Raw genomic sequence first — 22,830 nt, 5'->3', positions numbered from 1 at the left:
CAACATACAGTCAGCTCTTGTTTTTTGATCTGCTTTGACAGTCGGCCTTTTAATTGGTGTATTTAGACCATTGACATTTAAGGTGATTATTGATATAATTGGATTAATATCTACCATATTGTTGCTGTTTTCTATTTTTTGCCCTTATTCTTTGTAGCTATTTTTGTCTTCCACATTTTTTCTGCCTTTTATGGTTTAAATTATTTTATGATTCCATTTTCTCTGCTTAGCATACAACTACACTTCTCTCTTGTTTTAGTGGTTGCTCTAGAATTTGCAATATATCCATTTACAACTAATCTGAGTCCAATTTCAAATAACACTTTCCACTTCACAGATAATATAAGTACCTTATAATAACAAAATATTTATAATTTCTCCCTCCCATCCATTGTATCATTGCTGTTATTCATTTTACTTATTCATAAGCATACATAAGTTAGCTCAGTTAAGAATAAGAAAAGTTTTTGTTTTACCTTCACTTATTCCTTCTCTTGTTGTGCTCTTCCTTTCTTTATGTAGATCTGAGTTTCTGACTATATCATTTTCCTTTCCTCTGAAGAACTTCTTTTTAACATTTCCTGCAAGGCCAGTCTACTGACAGCAAATTCCCTCCATTTTTGTTTGTCTCAGAAAGTCTTTATTCCTACTTTACTTTTGAAGAATAATTTTACATGGAATAGAATTATATGTTTTTTCAGTCCACTGTCTTCTAGCTTGAATAGCTTCAGAGAAATCGGATGTAATTCTTATCTTCACTCCCCTATAGGTGTGGTGTTTTTTCCCTTCTAGCTTCTTCAAAGATTTTTTTTTAACCTTTGATTTTTCTGAAGTTTGAATATAATATGCTTAGATGTTGTTTTTTGTTTTTTGGGGTTTTTTTCGGTTTTTGGGGTTTTTTTGTTTGTTTGTTTGTTTGTTTTTTCTATTTGTCCCGTTTAGCATTATGAATTTCCTGGATTCCTGGTTTGGTGTACATTGTTAGTCTGTGGAAATTCTTAGTCATTATTACTTCACATATTCCTGCTCTTTCTTTTTCTGTTCACCTTCTGGTATTCCCATTATGTATACATTACACCTTTTATAATTACCCCACAGTTCTAGGATGTTGTTTAGGGTTTTTTTCACTCTTTTTACTCTTTGCTTTTCAGTTTTGGAAGTTTCCATTGTCATATTTCCAAGTTGAGTTTCTTTCTTCGGCCAGTCTGCTAATGAACTCTTCAAGGGCATTCTTCGTTTCTGTTAACAGCATTTTTGATCTCTAGCATGTCTTTATTTTTTTTCTCAAAATTTCTATGTCTCTTCTTATGTTGTTTATTTGTTCTTGCATGTTGCCTGCTTTTTCCACTAAGGCCCCTAGCATATTAACCCATTTTTTTTTAATTTCTGGTCTGATAACTCTAATGTTCCTGGCATTTCTGACTCTGGTTCTGTTGCTTATTCAGTCTCTTCAAACTGTGTTTTTTGCCCTCTAGTATGTCTTGTAATTTTTTTTGCTGAAAAGCAGGCATGATTTACTGGGTAAAAGTAACTGTAGCAAATAGGCCTTTAGTAGTGTAGTGGCAAGGTGTGTGTGGTGGGTGGCGGGCAGAGTGTATTTCCCTGCCTTCACATGGAAGGCAAGAGCCAGCTGAAACTTAGTATTTCCCCCTCCTCCAGATATATTAGGCCCTGATAAAACCCCAGCATGTTAGGCTCTGGTGAAATAGTTTCTGCTGAGGTCAGGCCTTAAGAAAAAAAAATGCTCTGTTTTATTTTAAAATGGTTCCTTTTCTCCTCTCCTGCCAGACTCACAAAGGGATTTCTCCAATATTAACTGTGATGACTTGGTAGAGCTCCTGACGGTAAAGCACAAAAGTGTGGCGGCCACTGTATGACTAGGTCTCCGAAGTTTTTAACTCTCAGAGTTGCCACACTGAGCTCCAATAATTCATCATTGCAGTTCAGGTTTTCCTACCCCATAACTGGTTCCTGCAAAGGGTTTCTGCTCTAAGTTGTGATTCTCTGTATCTGCCTCTCCAGTTTGGGGAGCATCCCTTTGCCCTGCGACCTCACTTCTCTGATGGATCTAAGCAGAGTTGTGGATTTTTTTCACTTGTTTTGCTTTTTCCTTGTTGTTAGGATGGACTGGTAACTCCTTTTTTTTTTGAGATGGAGTCTCACTCTGTCACCCAGGCTGGAGTACAGTGGCTCAATCTCGGCTCACTGCAACTTCCGCCTCCTGGGTTCAAGCGATTCTCTTGCCTCAGCCTCCCGAGTAACTGGGACTACAGGCACGTGCCACCACGCCCAGCTAATTTTTGTTTTCACCTGTTGGCCAGGATGATCTCAATCTCTTGACCTCATGATCTGCCCGCCTCAGCCTCCCAGAGTGCTGGGATTACAGGTGTGAGCCACTGCACCCGTCCTGGACTGGCAACTTCTAAACACCTAAGATGCTAAACTAGAAATTCCAAAATTGTGATTTTTTTTTTTTTTTAATCATTGTTCCCAAGGTGATCAGCCCAAATGTACTGAGTCATAAGGACCAACATTGCTTAAGACCAGTTTGTTAACTTGTTTTACATTTCAGTGATTGGTATTTGGTGGGTACAAAAGTAATTGTGGTATTCATTCTGCTTTCAGAAGTAATCCCTTCTCTGTTTCATTGGTAAAACATGTAATATTCAAAATATTGCTTATTTATATTAAATTGGAGCAATGGTCGCTAGATTAATATTATAGTTTCCAAGATACATTTTATAGTTCATATGTTTGGATAGTTCTTTTCCGACAATTTAATTTCATCTGCAAATTATATTGGAATCTTGTTGAAATAAGGAACAATGCCTTTTTTAAAAAGTTTTCCCATGGAGAGTTCATCCTGTTTATTGATTAGTCAGAGCTAGCAAAATAGCAGTTGGCTATTTCAAGAAAAAACAAAAAAGTTCACAATCAGTAGAGAAAAGCACAAAACCGATGTTTGGATAAGATCATTTCTATTTGTAATTTGTTGTTTTTCTTGTAATATTCGGGACCCAGTTGTGATTAGAAAGCAGGGATTTCTACTGTGTGGATCAGCATGTATATGTGGCTTCTTCCAGCACATAAGAGTAGGCATTAATAACTTGGTATGGTGTGAGGTGAGTAGTCCAGAGCCAAGGAGTGTCCAGGGTGTCAGGAACACAACGAATTTAAGATCTGGTAGAATGACCACAAAGCCACAAAGAAGTTATGGATGAGACCAATGGAGCATTCATGATGAGAGCAGAAAGTACAATCTGTAGGAATTAGGAAGTAAAAAAGATATCAATAATTTCAGAGTTAGTTAGCCTTCAATATAAAAGAGTATTGTTATTCCCTGTACAGAAATACAAGATATTCAGATTAATTACCAATAATCAGTGAGTTATTTCCTCTATTAACATTGAGGTTTGTAATGAAGCAGGAAAATAGATAATTGTTAAGTTTCTAGCTGTGCTCTGCTATTAGATATCAGTTAATGTTTCATTATCAGCCATAGCATATATAATGATTTTAACCTGGATAATTCTTCAAGTTCTCTTCATATGTTAGTACAAATCTAATAAAGTGAGATTATCGTCTTGCAGATCAATATGAATCCTCTCTAGTCATTATTCATTTTATTGTCATCATCCACATCCAACATCTGAAATTTCAGAAACTGATGCAAACTACAAATAATGTTCACATTCTTTTAAAGTACTGTTTTAGAATGTTCTAAATAATGAACTTCAGCATATACACTGTCCTAGAATTCTAGGGTTTTTTGAAGTTTTTTTAAAATATGTATATCAAGACCCCCCACCCCTGAGGGGATGCCATGGATGGTACCAAACCCTATGTATTCTGTTTTTTCTATACATACATACCTATGATAAAGTTTAATTTATAAATTAGACACAGTAAGAGATTAGTAACAACAGCTAATAAAATAGAACAATTTTAACAATATACTGTAGTAACAGTTATATGAACCTGGACTCTCTCAAAATATCTTATTTTACTGCACTCTCCTTTCTTATGATGTGAGATGATACAGTGCCTACCTGATAAGATGAAGAAATATGAATGACCTAGACATTTTGATATAGTCTTAGACTACTATTGACCTTCTGTATTCCTGAATCCATGAGTAAATCTTACTTGCAGTAAAGGGCTTGATGTCACTTTTTTCAGGGGATCCCTTGCTGAAGTCTTCATAGATGCTCAATGCTTGCTGGTACAACACACTGTCATCAATTGGAACACATTTCTGTTCTTGTCTTCCACCACAAATTTAATGCCTTTTCTAGCTTAACTAAGCACTTATCACACACTGTTGCAGGTTGAAGTGCTACAGCAAAAACAGCATAAATTTCTCTTTCCTTCTTCACAATTTCACGGATAAAAGATTCATTCTAACCATAGATCTTAGCAACCTCAATATATGATTTTTTTTCTTATTAAGTTAAGAACTTTTACCTTCTCACTTAAAAGAAGCACTTGACAGCTTCACTGTGGCATATCTAAATTGCCAGCATTACTACTCTTGTGCTTTGGGGCCATTATTAATTAAAATAAGGGTTACTTGGACACAAGTACTGCAATACAGCAGCAATCGGGTAATCAGAGTGGCTATCAAGTGAACAAGTAGTGTATGCTGGACAAGAGGATGATTTACATCCCAGGCAGGACTGAGCAGGATGACTCAAAATTTCACTGTGCTACTCAGAATGGTGTGCAATTCAAAATCTGTGAATTGTTTATTTCTGGAATTTCCCATTCAATATTTTCAGACCACTTTTGACTGAGGGTAACTGAAACCATGGAAAATAAAATTGCAGGTAGGTGGGGACTACTATAAATCGTTTTAGAGCTGTAATGGTATTTTACTGTTCAATAGGCCATAATGAATGAATCAACAGAGTTTGAGGAAAGAAGTGCTACCATATCCAAAGAGTGGGAACAGGACCTGAAATCACTGAAAGAGAAAAATGAAAAACTATTTAAAAACTACCAAACATTGAAGATTTCCTTGGCATCTGGTGCCCAGGTTAATCCTACCACGCAAGACAATAAGAATCCTCATGTTACATCAAGAGCTACACAGTTAACCACAGAGGTATAGAATTTCTTATAAAATGTTCTTCAGTTTGCAGCTTCATCACAGAGTTTAGAGCAAAATTATAGTATTGACTTATTACTGAACGTGAACACATTTATTTTTGTAAGTTATGGGCTTGATTTTTGCTAGTAGTTCTAGTATGGCTATCGTTCAACTAAACTATAAAGCTAGACATTATGTAAGATATTATTATAAAACATAAATCGTAGCTTCATTTGATTATTACATTCATAAACTATAGTTTAAGTTACTACCACTTAAGGTACAATTACCATAAAAGTTTTCCAAATTATGTGACTTTCTATTGAACTGTGATCTACGTCCGTATGCAGAACAAATATTAGCTTGGAGAGAAATAGCAATTCAGCTTTTCTCATTATCATCAGCATATTTAATATTGCTTAATGTTATAATCACAATAAAAATATAAGAGGTTAAAAAATATAACAAGATTGTTATGCAGATTAACTTGTATCTAAGAACCGGTACATTATTTGAATAACCAAATTACCTTATTAACTACCCTTACTCGGGAGTCTAACAACATGTGCAAAATGTTGTATTTTGTTAGCACACAAAACGTCTTAGTAGGGAACCCAATAGTGTTACAATTTATCATTTTTACCAAAATAAATACTTATAATAAAACATTAACCACCAGCTTAATGAGAACTAGATCACTGGTATACAGTGTTTTGATTTATAGGGCATTACAGACCTCAGTCAGCTGCTACAGATAAAATAGAGGAAAGATGAAATCCATCTGCCAATATAATAATTTAAAGAAACAAAAGGAAAGTTGGTCAATCTTCAATGACCCAAGAAAATAGTGTAGCAGATAATAAAATACATGCTACTATCATTAGACAAGTTTGATGCAAAAATGGACAAGTAGAGCAGTGGAACAGAATAGAGAGTTCAGAAATATACCCAATTAAGTATGAGAATTTAGTACAGGTGTATGTTAATAGTAACATTCAATTCAGTGGGGAAAAAAATGGTTTACTTGGCCAGGTGTGTGAGTCTGTAATCCCAGTACTTTGGGAGGCCAAGGCTGGAGGATTACTTGAGCCTAGGAGTTTAAGATAAGCTTGGACAACATAGTGAGACCCTGTCTCTACAAAAAAAAGTGTTTTTTTAATATATTATCCAGGTGCAGTGACGTCCACCTGTGGTCTCAGCTATGTGGGAGGCTTAGCTGGGAGGATTACTTGAGCCTGGGAGATCGAGACTGCAGTGAGCCATGATCATGCCACTGTACACCAGCCTAGGCAACAGAGTGAGACACTGTCTCAAAAAAAAAAAAGAAAGAAAGAAAGAAAAAATGGTTTGCTTAGTGCATGATTTTGATACAACAGGATAGCCATCTGGAAAAAAGTAAGGCTGGATTCCTATCTCACTCATTAAACAAAAATGAATTCCAAATGGGCCCCCGAAAATCCAGACATTTTGCCAAAAAAAAAAAAGAGTGTGTACATGTGAATAATATGATACCTCTATGAAATGAGATTCTATATGTCCATGAAAACAAAAAATAGGAGAGATCTATGTGTTGATAATGGAAAGATCTGGAAAAAATATGTTCTCAAGTTTTAAAATAAAGCAGAACTATATTTAGTATATTGTGTGTATACTGACTATTTTTAGAAACTATATATTCATGTATATTTTGTTATAGATAGAAAATTTCTGGAAGGATACACTTGAAAAAGTTTAGTAGTCATTGCTTCAGGGTCAACTGGGGGTCTGAGATGGGGAGACTTACTCTTCATTATATGTCTTTGAATTTTTTTCCACATATTTGTATTTTTCTATTTAAGATTAATAAGGGTGGGCATGGTGGTTCATGCCTTTAATCCCAGCACTTTGGGAGGCCAAGACAGGCAGATCACCTGAGGTCAGGAATTCAATACCAGCCCGGCCAACGTGGTGAAACCCCATCTCTACTAAAAGTACAAAAATTAGCCAGGCGTGGTGGCACACACCTGTAGTCCCAGCTATTCGGGAGGCTGAGGCAGGACAATCACTTGAATACAGGAAGTGGAGGTTGCAGTGAGCCGAGATTGCGCCACTGCATTCCAGCCTGGGCAACAGAGCAAGACTCTTATCTCAAAAAAAAAAAAAAAAATTAATAAAATTAAAGGGAAAGATAAATATATATTACTTTAGAGAGTCAATTAACAAATGTCCTTTAAGTAGTGTTCATTTAAAATATGAGTGCCTATTTAATATGCTTAGCACTATGCTCACTAATAAATCGCATAACCACTGTGCTATTTTTAACTGCATGTTTTAAGAATTTGCAGACAAATTATAATATAAACCTTTGACATTTTCAATCCAAAAATCATCATCTAAATGAGGGAAATAACATGTCTGTAGATTGAATGATGTTTGGCCTCTCTTCTATCCATTGTTAATACAATCTGTGAAAAATTAACAATATCTAAATATGATCATCTCTGTCTCAAATTTGTATACTGTGATTCTGTCTTGATGATAGAGCTTATGAATGTGTGCTTTTTCTAATAGAAAATTCGAGAGCTGGAAAATTCACTGCATGAAGCTAAAGAAAGTGCTATGCATAAGGAAAGCAAGATTATAAAGATGCAGAAAGAACTTGAGGTGACTAATGACATAATAGCAAAACTTCAAGCCAAAGTTAATGAATCAAATAAATGCCTTGAAAAAACAAGAGAGACAATTCAAGTACTTCAGGTAACTTAAACATAAAAATAAAAGTTGTTTGTCTGTTTGTTTGTTTAACCTATTGAATTCAACAAATCTCTTCGTGCTCTATTCTTCCCTCTCACAACAACTTACTGTTACCTATGTGTTTCTGAAGTTCAATATTCAAGCAGAAGCAACTTAACTTAGAAGTGAAATGTAGGAGCATATTGTCATGTAAAATATTATTTTTATTATGTTGGAAAAATAATTTTTAAAAGACATGCATGTTGTTTATAGTTTAAAGTGTATATTTTTTCATTTTTCAAAAATTGCTTATCAAAATATATAATACTATTAGATAAGTAAATTTTTAAATTCTTTTTTTGCTACTTACTGCCCCTGTTACTGAGTCCCACCTGATGTCCCATGGGCTGAATCTGACCTGTTTTCGGGGGAAGAACCATAATTTAAATGTTTTTCAACTTGAATGTCATTAGACAAATCACACACTCATTAATCACTACCTACAGCTCCCTTTTGTTTTAGTTCCAGCCACTTCTCACATTTCTTCTACTCAGGTCTGATCCGAATTGGCATATTTAAATTTGCTGTTCTGCTCCAGTGTCTTTTCTCTGCAGTTAAAATTAGGAACACGTCAAGAATGCCTGCTTTATTCATTATTTAACATTGTTCTAAAAATTCTGGTCTATTCAGTGAGACATGAGCAGAGAGGCGAAAGAAAAAATTAAATTTGTTTTCTCGATAATTGTTATAGCTAGAAACTAAAAAAATTCAACTGTAAAGTTTTAGAATGTTGTAATTTTTTAATATTACAAATAATTGATCACAGTTTTTATTCATTCAGCAAATATTTGCTGAGCACCAGCTAGGTGTCACTCACTGTTCTAGAGGCCAATAAAAAAACAAAGTCCATGCCATCAAGGAACTTACATTCTAGTTGAAGGAGACAGAATATTAATTAAAAATGTAAAACATAGAAGGTATATTTTTATATATGTTATATATTAAGAGGTATATTATATCTCAAGTGGTGAAAAGTGAAATGGAAAAAAGTTAAGCCAGACAAGAGGGTACATGGTTCTGGGTGAAGGTGGACATGTGTGGGAAGAGAGATGATTATATATACAGGAGTTGAGGAATGTCACACCAGTAAGATGATCTGAAGGAAGTGATAGGGTGAACTGTGTAGCCAGGGAGAAATGTTCCAGGCAAAGGAAATAGCAAACTGAAAACAACAAGAAAGTTAGTGCATCCAGAGCAGAATAAGCAAGAGGATAGAGGTAGAAAGTAAGGTGAGAAGTAGCAGAGGACCAGATTATAAAGGCCCTGTAAGCTATTTTAAGAACTCTCATTTCTATTCTGGGAGAGATGGAAACAAAGGCTTCTCAATGGGAAAAGGATAGTCTGATCAACTAATGATGCCAGACAACTGAACATCCACAAGCAAAAAAAGACAAAGAACTTATACTTTTCACAAAAATTAACTCAAAATAGATCATAGGCATACATGTAAAACGCAAAACTAGAAAACTCCAAGAAGATGACATAGGAGAAGTTCTAAGTGACCTTGGGTTTGGCAATTTTTTAAGATATAATACAAGAAGTGCAATCCATTAAAAAAAAAACTGGTAAGTTGGATTTTATTGAGACTTAAACTTCTGCTTTGCAAAAGATGCTGTCAGGAGAATCAAGAGAAGCCACAGACTGGCAGAAACTATATACAAAAGATGAATCTGGTGAAGGAATGTTATACAAAATATACAAAGAACTCTTAAAACCACAATAAGAAACAACCAATCAATCTTAAAATTGGCAAAAGACCCAGATGACAAATAACCATATGAAAAGATGCTTCATATCATATCTCATCAGAGAATCACAAATTAAAATAATCTACGATTACAAGCCTACCAGAATAGCCAAAATCCAAAACATTGACACCACCAAATGCTGGTGTGTGGAGCAACAGGAATTCTTATTAATTGCTGGTGGAAATGCAAAATGGTACAGCCATTTTGGAAGATGGTTTGGCAGTTTCTTACAAAACTAAGCATACTTGTATGATTGAGCAGTTGTATTCCTTGGTATTTACTCAGATGAGCTGAGAATATATGTGCACACAAAGGGCTGCATGTGTATGTTAATAGCAGCTGTGTTCATAATTGCTAAGACTTAGACATAGCCAAGCTGTCTTTCAGTGGGTAAATGGATAAACTGGTACATTCATACAGTGGAATAGTATTCAGCAATTAAAAGAAATGAGAGAGCCGGGCGCAGTGGCTCATGCCTGTAATCCCAACATTTGGGAGGCTGAGGCGGGCAGATCACCTGAGATCAGGATTTCAAGACCAGCCTCCCCAACATGGCAAACCCTGTCTTTACTAAAAATACAAAAAAGTAGCCGGGCATGGTGGTAGGCACCTGTAATCCCAGCTACGCAGGGGACTGAGGCAGGAGAATCGCTTGAACCCGGGAGGCGAAGGTTGCAGTGAGCCGAGATCGCACCACTGCACCCCAGCCTAGGTGACAGAGTAAAACTCTGTCTTAAAAAAAAAAGGAAAGAAATGAGAAGACTTTTAATACACATTGCTTAGTGAAAGAAGCCAATCTGGAAAGGCTACATACTGTTTGATTTCAAGTATATGACATTTTTAGAAAGACAAAACTACAGAGACAGTAAAAAAATAAACAGTTGCCAGGGATAATGGAGAAGAGAGGGATGAATAGGCAGAGCACGGGATTTTTTAGGACAGTGAAACTATTCTGTATGATACAGTAATGATGGACATGTGCCATTTTACATTTGTCAAAACCCACAGAATGTACAATACAAATAAACTGTCATGGAAATTGTAGATTTTAATAATGTATCAATATTCATCACTTATAACAAATGTAGCATACTAATGCATGATGTTAATATGGGGAAAAAGGAATAGGGGACACTGGGTATGTAGGAACTCCCACTGTTTTCCATTCCATTTTTCTGGAAACCTAAAACTGCTGCTGTAAAATATAGTGTTTTGTACCACTGGATGGAACTATGTTTCAGTACAAAATATATTTAGTAATGCTTTGTTTTGTGGCTTAAATTTAGTTTTAGTTTGATGTTTACATCACTGCTCCAACATCTTTTTGTTTCATTTTCTGATTTACCTTTTTCCAACCTTTTCATTATTTCCAACTTTTTTCATTTTGTAGGTATTTTCAATTGGAAAAAAAAAATTATTTTAAGAAATAAAAATCATGTTTCTAATTGCATATTATGATAGCTCCAAATAAAAAATCATGTTTCTAACTGCATATTAGCTTCAAATAGACTTCATATCAATATCTAGTTATTCAGTTAAAATTGATGCTTTTTCATATATTTGGAATTGTTTGCTATTTTAAAATGTCCTTATTAGAGCAAAGACAGCTAACCACTCTTTAAAACTGGAGAAACTGAAGCTCCTCTAATAATTATTTTTATTTTCTCTAAAAAAAATTTAGGACAAAGTTGCTTTAGGAGCTAAACCATATAAAGAAGAAATTGAAGATCTCAAAACGAAGCTTGTGAAAATAGACCTAGAGAAAATGAAAAATGCCAAAGAATTTGAAAAGGAGTACGTATTTGTCTTAATTTAATGTGATTTTAATAGCTTAAATTTTCTTCCTAAACTACATATACTTTTCATTACTTAACTTTTTAAAATATAATTTATGAAAATATTGTTACTGCTCTTTTTTAAAAAATGTACACATCATAGATTTTAAATATACTGGTCTCATTACATATGCAAAGTTTTTAAAACTAAGCACAATTCTGATCAATTAACACACTGTGTCTTTGAACACTTCTTTGTCAGTCATACATAATATAAACAATTTTAAGTGGCTTTTTTATGCCTGAAAGTGAACATTAAGAGTGTGTGTGTGTGTGTGTGTGTGTGTGTATTTAGCAGTTTTACTAAGGTTTCTGTTGGTTCTCTTAATTTCATTTGTTGGCCTTACTGTGTTTTTGTCTGAAGATTATATTTCCTTTTAGTTTATAGTTCCCTAGGGCCCAAGAGCAAATCTTTTTATTGATTTATTTATAGGTAGCATTATACATAACAGCATGCCTAAATTCTTTGTGGTATAGCATAATGAAAAGAACATTAAAGAGAGTCTAGGAAACTGAAGTAGAAATACGTTCTCAATCCCAGCACTTTGGGAGGGCTACGCGGGCAGATCACAAGGTCAGGAGATAGAGACCATCCTGGCTAACACGGTGAAACCCTGCCTCTACTAAAAATACAAAAAAAATTAGCCGGCGTGGTGGCAGGCGCCTGTAGTCCCAGCTACTTGGGAGGCTGAGGCAGGAGAATGGTGTGAACCCGGGAGGCGGAGCTTGCAGTGAGCTGAGATCGCACCACTGCACTCCAGCCTGGGCGACAGAGCGAGACTCCATCTCAAAAAAAAAAAAAAAAAAAAAGAATATGTTCTCACTTACTAATGCATCACCTTACACTGTTTATTCTCTCTGGTCCTCGCATTCATAATCAATAAGGAAAGGTTTATATTAGAGGATTTGTTAGGATGCTTCCTGGCTTTTAACACTTCATTCTTCCTAATCTTGAATAAATATTTAATGATCTCTTATTTTGCCCAGGAAGTAGCACTGGAATTTTCATGCTCTCTAAGCAGTCTATTGATTTCAGTGAAACATAGATCTATTAGATTCTTAATTATAAAATCAATTTTACTTGTAGAATAGGGTCAGCAGGGCTAGGCACGGTGGCTCACGCCTGTGATCCCAGCACTTTGGGAGGCCGAGGCAGGCAGATCACCTGAGGTCAGGAGTTTGAGACCAGTCTGGCCAACATGGTGAAACCCCTTCTCTACTAAAAATACAAAAATTAGCTAGGCGTGGTGGCAGGTGCCTGTAATCCCAGCTACTCAGGAGGCTGAGGCAGGAGAATCGCTTGAGCTCAGGAGGCAGAGGTTGCAGTGAGCTGAGATAGCGCCGTTGCACTCCAGCCTGGGGGACAAGACCAAGACTTTGTCTCAAAAAAAAAAAAACAAAAAAGGAAAAGAAAAATAAAGAATAGGGTCAGCAGATACAGATACATTCATAGTCACTAAGAAAGGCAGAAAGTCTTATAATTCATCGTTACTGATTAATGCATAGACTAACAACTCATAAAATGTCTCTTTCTACTGGAGAACAGTGATCAGAATTTGACCTTTGTAGCATCTTAGACCAGAGCTGCAGTCAGGGTTTGCTTTCCTGACCATATAGAAATAAAGCTGCGCTTTCTCTTTCATGCTCCTTATACCTTCAAGATATTTCTAGGACCCCATGGTAAAAAATAATTAGGTAATTATAATTTTGTTCAATATCCAATGAATTAGGCCTCCAGAAGCTTTAAAAGAACTGGGGTTTCTCAATATAAGAAAATCGGACTGTCCCTGCACCCAAGCAGAATGCTTCTAGTTTGATGGCGTTAATGTCATAAGGGACATGGCACCAGAGAGGTATCACGAGGGCTTATCTACTGCCACTTACAGGCATTATGTCAATGTGATGTGTTAGAAAATCCTTCACAGCAGTTCTGTTTATTCTCCTGTAAAAAATCAGTTGCTGAGCTTTTTACATATTTTTATTGTTTTTGTTAGAATCAGTGCTACAAAAGCCACTGTAGAATATCAAAAGGAAGTTATAAGGCTATTGAGAGAAAATCTCAGAAGAAGTCAACAGGCCCAAGATACCTCAGGTAAGTAGAAAATGCAGATATTTTCAGATTAAATTTTACTTCTCAACACACAACAGACTTTGAAGACTAATATTATGTAGTATGTGACAGTCGAGAGTAAACAGAAGTTGGCCACTGATCTGTTTTTAAATGAATTTATTGGAACCATATTTCCAGATATCTTGTGACATCTTCATTTGTTGTAATCTTAGATGCTTATCCATTATAGATTCTTGAAAAATACGAACTCTGCTTTTGTATTGTCAAATCTTTACCTATTAGTGAAGATACCTTCAGGCAATAAAGGAATGACTTATACTATATCAACACAGAATTATGCTTCCCAATAAAATGAAACACATGTCTTCATAGATTTTAATTGTATGCATCTAATAAGTTATAATTGATGTGCAGTAAAAATAAATACTATTCTGTTTCTTCTTGAAACTAAAAATACCAAGTTATTTACTTGCAAAGGTCTTTGAAATTTATCTGAGATATACTTTTTAGATCTGTTGGTCAAATTTCTCAATATACATGCATTCCTCAAACTACCTTTATTCATATTCTGTCTGTCATGTTCCATTTGAAAAGAAAGAATGTTTGAACAGTACTTGAGATAGCTTTGTGCAGTAGAACAAGTACTGAACTAAGGTGCAGATCTCAATGGCTATGTGAAATCGTGGGGTTAGCACCTGACCTTCTAACTTATAAGCATATATGTATGCTTATATATATACTTATTATAAGTATATATGCACTTATTATACGTATATAAGTATACATAATAAATATATAAGTATATATAGTATAAGTATATAATATATAAGTAATATATCTATTATTTCTATATTACTTACATAATGAGTAATATATAAGTAATATAAAATATATATTATATATAAGTATAATATATATACTTATATATAATACTTATATATAAGTAATATATAAGTATATATAGTAAATACTTATATACTTGTAAGTATTATACTTATAAATGTCTATAGAAGTATATATACGAGTATATGTACTTATATACTCATACATACTTTTTTACAGGAGAATAAACAGAACTGCTGTGAAGGATTTTCTAATATATACATATATATACACTTACATATACTTATAAGTATATATACATATATACACATATACACTTATATATACACTTATATAAGTGTATATATACACTTATATATACTTACAAGTATATATACAGACTTATATATACTTATATATACTTACAAATATATATACAGACTTATATATACTTATAAGTATATATACATTTATAAGTATATATATATACATACATACACATATATACTTATAAGTGTATATATGTATATGTATATATGTGTATATATACATGTATACATAAGTATACTTAGTATGTATAAGTATATATGTATAGATATGTATATATAAGTATATGTATGTATAAGTATATAAGTATATACTTATATATATAAGTGTATATTTGTGCATGCACATGTATATATAAGTGTATATACTTAACATACTTATATATAAGTGTATATATAGACTTATAAGTGTATATAATACAAGCAAATATCTTATGTTTTGCTTAGTATTTGAAATTTTCAATATGCAATATATATTATATATAATACTTATATATTTACAGAATATATAGAATTCTGTATATGTTACAGGATACATATAAGTGTATACACATATATATGCATGTGCACACATATATATAGTTATGCTCACACATATATATGGACATGGTATATGCACATATTTTTTGCAGGTAGTAACACTTCAGTCATGGGGAAAGTAATTTTTAGAGCTCATGTAATAAGTGTCTTTTTTTAAAAAGTGTACATACATATACACTTATTTATATACATGCACATGCACACACACATACATAAAGATCAAACCAAAAGTTGTGGGTAAAAACACATTGAAAATTCCAAATACCAAGCAAAACATAAGATGATATTTGCTTGTATTATTGTCCACTTGTTTCCAAAAAAAAAAAAAAAAGATGGTGCTAAAGGTGTTAAAATACTACCTAGTACCTATTGTAGCTTAAACTTCCCTAGTATCTGTTACAGGATAACCACAGCACCTACCGAGAATACTTAAAGGGGTAAAAATAGAAGTGAGGATTCTTTGTTTCAGAAGGTTGAGGATAATTATTCTTGATTTGTAGATGACTTTCAGGTACATAGTGCAGATGAATTCAAAATAAAATAGACATCAAGAATCACCTCCCACACACACACTATCCCTCTTTTGTGAATTCCCAGTGACCTAATGGATTAATCCACTTCATAACTATCTCACATTTTTATGCAACTTTGCCTACAATTTACAAAACACAGTCTCTTTACACACATAGTGTAGAATACTTAATATGTGCTTCAATATTATTGTAACATATATTTAGTTAATAATATGTATTGAATATATATAATGCACTGAATGACGGGGTGGCCCTCCCACCCTACCTCACCTCCCCGCCACACACGCAGTGTGTTGTAACAAGCCCTCCAGGGGAAAACTGATGTAGAAAATATAGATCAATAAAGGACAGCAGTAAGTGGAGAGGAATGCTATTGCTGCAGTCAGGGTGAAAGATCTTGGTGATCAGGATATGTTAGTGGAATTGGTTGAGGGGGATTCTAGAAGCATAGAATTAATGGTTGGTCAAATAAGCAGAGGGAGTAAGGTAGAAGGCAGAAGTCAAGGGTGACTTCCAGGGAAATAAGACTTGAGCTGTTTGGGTCTCTATAATGGCTTATTGTACTTAGTAGTATTTCCTTTATTTTGAACTTTGGAGACAATTAAAATTATCACCTATTTGTATATTTTCCTCCCACAGTGATATCAGAACATACTGATGCTCAGCCTTCAAATAAACCCTTAACTTGTGGAGGTGGCAGCGGCATTGTACAAAACACAAAAGCTCTTATTTTGAAAAGTGAACATATAAGGCTAGAAAAGGAAATTTCTAAGTTAAAGCAGCAAAATGAACAGCTAATAAAGCAAAAGAATGAATTGTTAAGGTAAGATCTGCTTACATGATATGTGTATTATGCTTATGGCTATTACATATATGTAGGGACATGGTATAGGCACATTTTTTGCAGGTGGTAACACTTCAGTCATTATGGGAAAAGTAATTTTTAGAGCTCACGTAATAAGTATCTTTTTTAAAAAATGAGAATATGATAGCACTATTCCAATGTTTGCTGTCTGTCAACTGACCAATTCTTAACCAAGGCAAGAAACAGGAAAGAAACAAAGACCTTTGAGGGGGCAGCTGAAATACACCACAAGTCCATATACCCAAGCCAGTGAGGCTTTACTTAGAGAGGAACTCCTTACGTCCATTATTGTAGGCTTTTTACTTTATAAACAGATCTAACAAATTATTTGGCTTCTACCACATGGAAGATTAGAATCTTTTCCCCAAGCACTCTACTGTGATACAGTAGAAAAAAAAAGCATTAAATAATTTTACAAATAACTAACTCTTTGCCATGAGTGCTATTAAAAAAGAAACAAAAACAAAAAGGACATTATAAGAGGGTTATATTATGAAAGAGAGAGATCCAACATTATCTAGGTGTTAGGGGTAGAGGGTTGGTTGATCAAGAAGCCAACAAACAGGCATACCTCGTTTTATTGCACTTATCTTTCTGCTATACACACTGGGAACCCAAAAGATTTCCACGATTCACTTTATTGCAGTGATCTGGAACCAAACCTGCAATATCTCCAAGGTATGCCTATATCAGAATAGATATGAAAAATGAGTAGGAATTAGGCTAGATGAGGGAAGAAGGATAAGTTTTCCAGGCCAGGGGAACATGTTCACGGGCTTTGAGTTAAGAAGAATAACTAATTGGTGGGACTGAAAGACATCCAGTGTGGCCAGAATGTAGAGAATGAGACAGCGTAAAGTGCAAGACAAGGTGCCAGAGGTAATAGATTCAGATTACATGGGCCCTTATAGTTCATTTTGAAGAATATGGAGTGGTATCCTAAATGTAATGGCAGGATTACCTGCACTGGAGGATTTTAAACTAGTGGCCTGATGAGATCATATAGCATCTTTGGCTGCTAGAGCATTATAGAGGGATCAAATTTTAGAATGTGTTTATGGTAGTTCAGGCAAAAAATAATTTTAGCATGGACTAGCTTGGCCCCAATAGGGATAAAAACAAGGAAGTGAATTTGATAGATAGGATGAGATTGTATCAAGAGACTTGGATGACTGTTAAAAGAGAGTGAGGTCTCTAGGATTGCTTCCCAGGTTTCTCTCCGGAGGAACTGGATAAATGCCGTTGGCATCTCCTGTAAGAAGCATCATTGTAACTAGAAAAGCACAGTGTAATATTTCTTTTACAGTAAGAAAGGTACATCAAAGATTCATCTATCCAGGAGACTAATTTATCAAATTATTGTGGCAAAACATCAATAGATAAGCCACTCTGGATTATATCATTGATTCATTTGAAAACCTTATGTTGTATTTAAAGCTTTCTTTTCAAGACTCCATGATCATGGAAACTTACTACATTATTCAATTTATATAGATCCATTTTGTTTTCTGAACTTTGAAAATAGTCAAAACAGGAAGCATGAGGTTGAAATTAAAATGTAAATGTGATAAAATGTACATTTTATGTTATATTTCATCACAATTTATTTTTAATTTTTAAATATAAATGTGAATACATCTTAAGAATCAAGAAGTCTTACAGTCTCTCTTTTTTTCCTCCACATTTAAGCAATAATCAGCATCTTTCCAATGAGGTCAAAACTTGGAAGGAAAGAACCCTTAAAAGAGAGGCTCACAAACAAGTAACTCGTGAGAATTCTCCAAAGTCTCCTAAAGTAACTGGAACAGCTTCTAAAAAGAAACAAATTACACCCTCTCAATGCAAGGAACGGAATTTACAAGATCCTGTGCCAAAGGAATCACCAAAATCTTGGTTTTTTGATAGCCGATCAAAGTCTTTACCATCACCTCATCCAGTTCGCTATTTTGATAACTCAAGTTTAGGCCTTTGTCCAGGTAAGTAAATATACTGGTTACTTGGAAATCAGAGGGTAACAGTTGGAACTTATCGTTAATATGTGATCCCAAAGGGCAAGTTTAGATAAGAGATGATTTAGTCGAGTAAGCTACAATGACAGGCTTCATTTGCTGACTGTGTAAGAAAGTTGATTTCTCCAAGGCACTCCAAGCAGTGAAGTCCAATTCACTTTTACCCCAAGTGAAGTCTTTAGTCTACCCTTTAAGCCCTTAGTTTTGTCCAAAGAGAGATAAGCAACTTTCTCAAGGACATGAAGATACTACCCTAAAAAGCAACTTTTACTGAAAAGTCTTATCAATTCAATGGACCAGAATATCCAATAGCATTATATTTACTTTACCCAAGCCAGATAATAGATGAATCATTTATTTATTCGTTTATTCAGTCAACAAAATTGTTTTGAGCCCCTACTGTGTGTTAAGGATTAGATCCTGGTGGCACATTGATAAGCAAAACCAGACATGGTCCCTGCCTTCATAGAGCTTAATTCTCATGGAAGATACAAACAGTAATCAAGTGGTTAAAAAAAAAAAAAAAAAAGTGACATTCTAGCAGTGCAAGTACAAAAGACTATGAGAAATATAATAAGTATTTGAGGAATATTGAGGAAGGAAACTGAGATCAGATCTAAAAGGTTAACATGAGTTATCTTAACAAAGAGCAGAGGGAAAAGCATCTCAGGCAGATGGAACAGCAACAGCGTTAGGGTAGGTGGAAACATGACCAGGGGAAGAGTTGAAAGAAATATGGTGTGGTCAGAGCACAGTGAGTACAAGCTTGTGTGGGTGAAGTCAGTGAGGCCAAAGAGAGAAATAAGAGCCAGAAATGCTGGACTTTTATAAATTATATAAAGGAATTGTTTCATTTATTGTGTAGAGGAAGCCTTTGAAAGACTTAAGCAATGGCAGAACATGAGTTACACATTTTGAAAACATCACCTCATCTCTAAGGTGACCAGCAAATAATAGGAGCAGGAGTTTGACTGTTGTCTAAACAAGACATGATGGTAGTGTGGACTTGGAGTAGAGAAGGAGAGAAGTAGACCGACGGGAGAGATTTTGGAGTAAAATCAGCACCATGCACCTGATTGAACAAAGGAGTTGGGAGGTATCAAGGATCACCCCCAGCTCTGCATAGAGGTTGTCCACAGAAGTGGGGGGACTTGCAGGAGAAACAGTAACACGGCATTTCTTGTAGTCTTTCTCACCACATAGCATCTACTGTGCACAGCCCTTTGTGACAGTGTATCTGCCTATCCTACCAGAGGTACCCTGTTATGCAACTGTAGAAATCTAAAGCAACAAAATTGTACAGTAAGAAAGGCAGTTGCCAAATCATTTAAAACCTTGAGCACTATTTGCCAGAGTTTATAAACCTCTACTTTGTGATTAAGAAAAAATCTATCCATGCTCATCAACTACATCAAAATTAGATGAAGTTGACAGTCTAAAAGTGTTCTTAGGGAGATAGGTAGGCACAGAAACATTTGGAATAAAAACATGTTTGAAATATTCTCTTCATTAAATAGTATTTAACAAACATTTAAGGACCTTCTATTGGCTAGCTAACACTTGCATGGAACTGTCTCACTATGTTGCCCAAGCTGGCTTTGAACTCCTAGGCTCAAGCAATCCTCCTAAGCATCAAGGACTACAGGTGCATGCTACCACACCCAGCTGTAATCACCTTTTGATTTTGTCTGCTAGTGCTAGAGGCATATGCATAATGTGAATTCATCAAACTGCAAATAAAAATGTTTGAGTCCTTTTTTAATATGTGGATCTCTCTGGTACTGTTTTTAGATAAATAAAAGAGTAGCCTAGAAGAATACATAAATCAAAAACTGACCAATTCAGAATTAAATGAGATAGTCCCAGCTTGAATTAATACCAGTCTTCAAAAAAAAAAATGTGAGTTTTTACTTTTAATTATAAAAGGTAATCTAAATTGCCTTAAACTAAGGTAATTGCCAAGACCAGTTATGCTAGATTTACTTTTATAAATATAATAATTGTAAAATAAATATTGTTTATAAGCAAATAGATGCAGCTAAAGTCCTTTTTAAAGGCTCACAGAAAGCTTTCCAAAGATGATTAAATATTCTCTAAAATACTATTTGTTTAGCACACCATTTATTTTGAATAACAGGACGAAAGAAAACTCAATCAGTCCGTGTTTGATTCACTTTGAATTTCAAATTGAAGAATTCCAAATAAAACTATTACCTCTCAGTTTAACTGTGGTTTGTCTAATAGTTCATTTTAGGACAAAATGGGGAGTAAACTTCTCCAACTCTGAGGTGATATACACCATCTTCATGACCAAACACGGTGAATCATGTTGCCATTTTTCATTCTTCACATCTCTCCTGTCTTAACGTCCTTTCCACTTCCAGCTGTGCTTGGTTTTTGTGTATTTTTGTAATAGGATGAATGTTGTTTTCATTTTCTTTCTCAGAGGTACAAAATGCAGGAGCAGAGAATGTGGATTCTCAGCCAGGTCCTTGGCACGCCTCCTCAGGAAAAGATGTGCCTGAGTGCAAAACTCAGTAGACTCCTCTTTGTCACTTCTCTGGAGATCCAGCATTCCTTGTTTGGAAATGACTTTGTTTATGTGTCTATCCCTGGTAATGATGTCGTAGTGCAGCTTAATTTCAATTCAGTCTTTACTTTGCCACTAGAGTTGAAAGATAAGGGAACAGGAAATGAATGCATTGTGGTAATTTAGAATGGTGATAGCAATACCTTCTTCTTGCATGTGGTAATACTTTTAAAAGTTGAATTGTTTTATTTATTTGTATATTTTGTAAAGAATAAAGTTATTGAAAGAAATGTAAAGTTATCTACATGACTTAGCATATTCCAAAGCATAATACATACATTAATATAAAACATCATTTTATTAACAAAATTGTAAACATTTTTAATACCTTACACATTCAATAAATGTTTAGTAGTTCTGAATCACTGCTCTTCTATATAATGTTAATGGTTTCTTGGTGAGGTAGTCTCTCTTGTTGACTCAGTATTTTGCTATGAAAATATACACAAGCTTTCTGGATTTAAATTCTTAAAGGATAGCAGAGGCTATGTCCTCTTAACTTTCCAGTTCTAATATTCCTTTTGCTGTAATAACCACAGAAGTTCTTTCTCACATTTCTGGTAACCTACCTATCCTAGTCCGTATACAAACTCTCTAAATTGGTTGGTTTATTATTAGACTTTGTTTTTCATTGCCCCTCACTCCCAGCCTGGAGGAACCTATGGATCATTTATTTTACCTCTTCATTGTAGACATAAGGAAACAGTACCAGAGTTTTTATCAAAGTAAAGTTTTCTAAACCTGGAGTCCCCACAGATAGATAAAGCATATATGGATGGGCTTCTTGTAATCTGTAAAACTTTTGAATTTTTTTATGAACTTTTTTGTGTGGATTTATTTTGGGGGAGGGGATATTAGCGTTTATACTTTGTTTTATCATATTCTTAGAGGGGCCTGTGATCCTGTAAAAATCTAAGAACTATGGTTTTAAAGGATATTTGATATTACTTTTATACCATATGACTTTGAAAAACCACTTAAAACAAGTTGCATTAGGTTATAGAACAGAGATAAAGTGATTTCAAGGCATTCTCGGCTCTTTGGTAAGATTCATTCAAAGGGAGAGATTATTGATTGCATCATGTCTAGTATTTTAAAGTCTGTGGATTGGATATTTCCCCGTATCTAAACATACCACCAAAGGAATTAACTAAGACTCAGGGGAAACTATCCCTTCCTAAAATTTTTTCCCCCAGACCTGTACCTTGAAAGTCTGTCTTCTGCTTTCCACCCTTATCCAAACAAAACACTAACACACCTGCAGGTTTGATTGTTTATGTCTGCTTCTCCACTGAACAAAAGTAACCCAAAGTAGTGGTTGTTTACCTGATTGATAAAACTACATTAAAGTCATTAAAAATCTAGTTGTCAGGTAGCCAGCCTAGTAGAATATTGCTGAACTTTTGAATTTGGGTGTCCATTTTATTCCTCAAATTTGGGAAGTTTGTGGCCATTATTTCTTCAAATAAGCTCTGTCCCTTTTGCTGCCACCATTATCCCACACCCTTAATATCCCCACACATTTTTCTCAGATTTCTGCTTGTATAAGTTAGAAAATTCAAGTGGTTCTTTTGATTGTGATGCAGCTCCTCATGGGCCACACTTTGTACCTCACATTAGGGATCTGCTG

The 22,830-nt window shown here is 34.7% G+C and overlaps 1 protein-coding gene across 16 annotated transcripts in view; it reads left to right on the top strand.

The window, feature by feature from the left end:
• The window catches only part of CENPE (centromere protein E), a 243,248-nt gene extending 221,686 nt beyond the window's left edge, over positions 1 to 21,562 (top strand). For 15 of the 16 annotated variants that reach the window (XM_063723551.1, XM_063723554.1, XM_063723555.1 and 12 more), the window contains 7 exons: positions 4,886 to 5,104; positions 7,640 to 7,825; positions 11,291 to 11,403; positions 13,439 to 13,536; positions 16,376 to 16,559; positions 18,291 to 18,577; positions 21,057 to 21,562. In XM_063723551.1, coding sequence (XP_063579621.1) covers positions 4,886 to 5,104; positions 7,640 to 7,825; positions 11,291 to 11,403; positions 13,439 to 13,536; positions 16,376 to 16,559; positions 18,291 to 18,577; positions 21,057 to 21,151 — 1,182 coding nt within the window. In that variant the 3' untranslated portion in view covers positions 21,152 to 21,562. Of the gene's footprint in view, positions 1 to 4,885; positions 5,105 to 7,639; positions 7,826 to 11,290; positions 11,404 to 13,438; positions 13,537 to 16,375; positions 16,560 to 18,290; positions 18,578 to 20,401; positions 20,568 to 21,056 lie in introns of those variants that run through there. The other variant, XM_054553525.2, reaches the window with a different exon arrangement.
• Positions 21,563 to 22,830: the final 1,268 nt, after the last annotated feature.

The sequence above is a fragment of the Pongo abelii genome, chromosome 3, assembly GCF_028885655.2.
Source record: "Pongo abelii isolate AG06213 chromosome 3, NHGRI_mPonAbe1-v2.0_pri, whole genome shotgun sequence".
NCBI classification, from domain to species: domain Eukaryota; kingdom Metazoa; phylum Chordata; class Mammalia; order Primates; family Hominidae; genus Pongo; species Pongo abelii.
The sequence above is the reverse complement of the archived record's forward strand: the minus strand, read 5'-3'. Positions and strand labels throughout refer to the sequence as shown.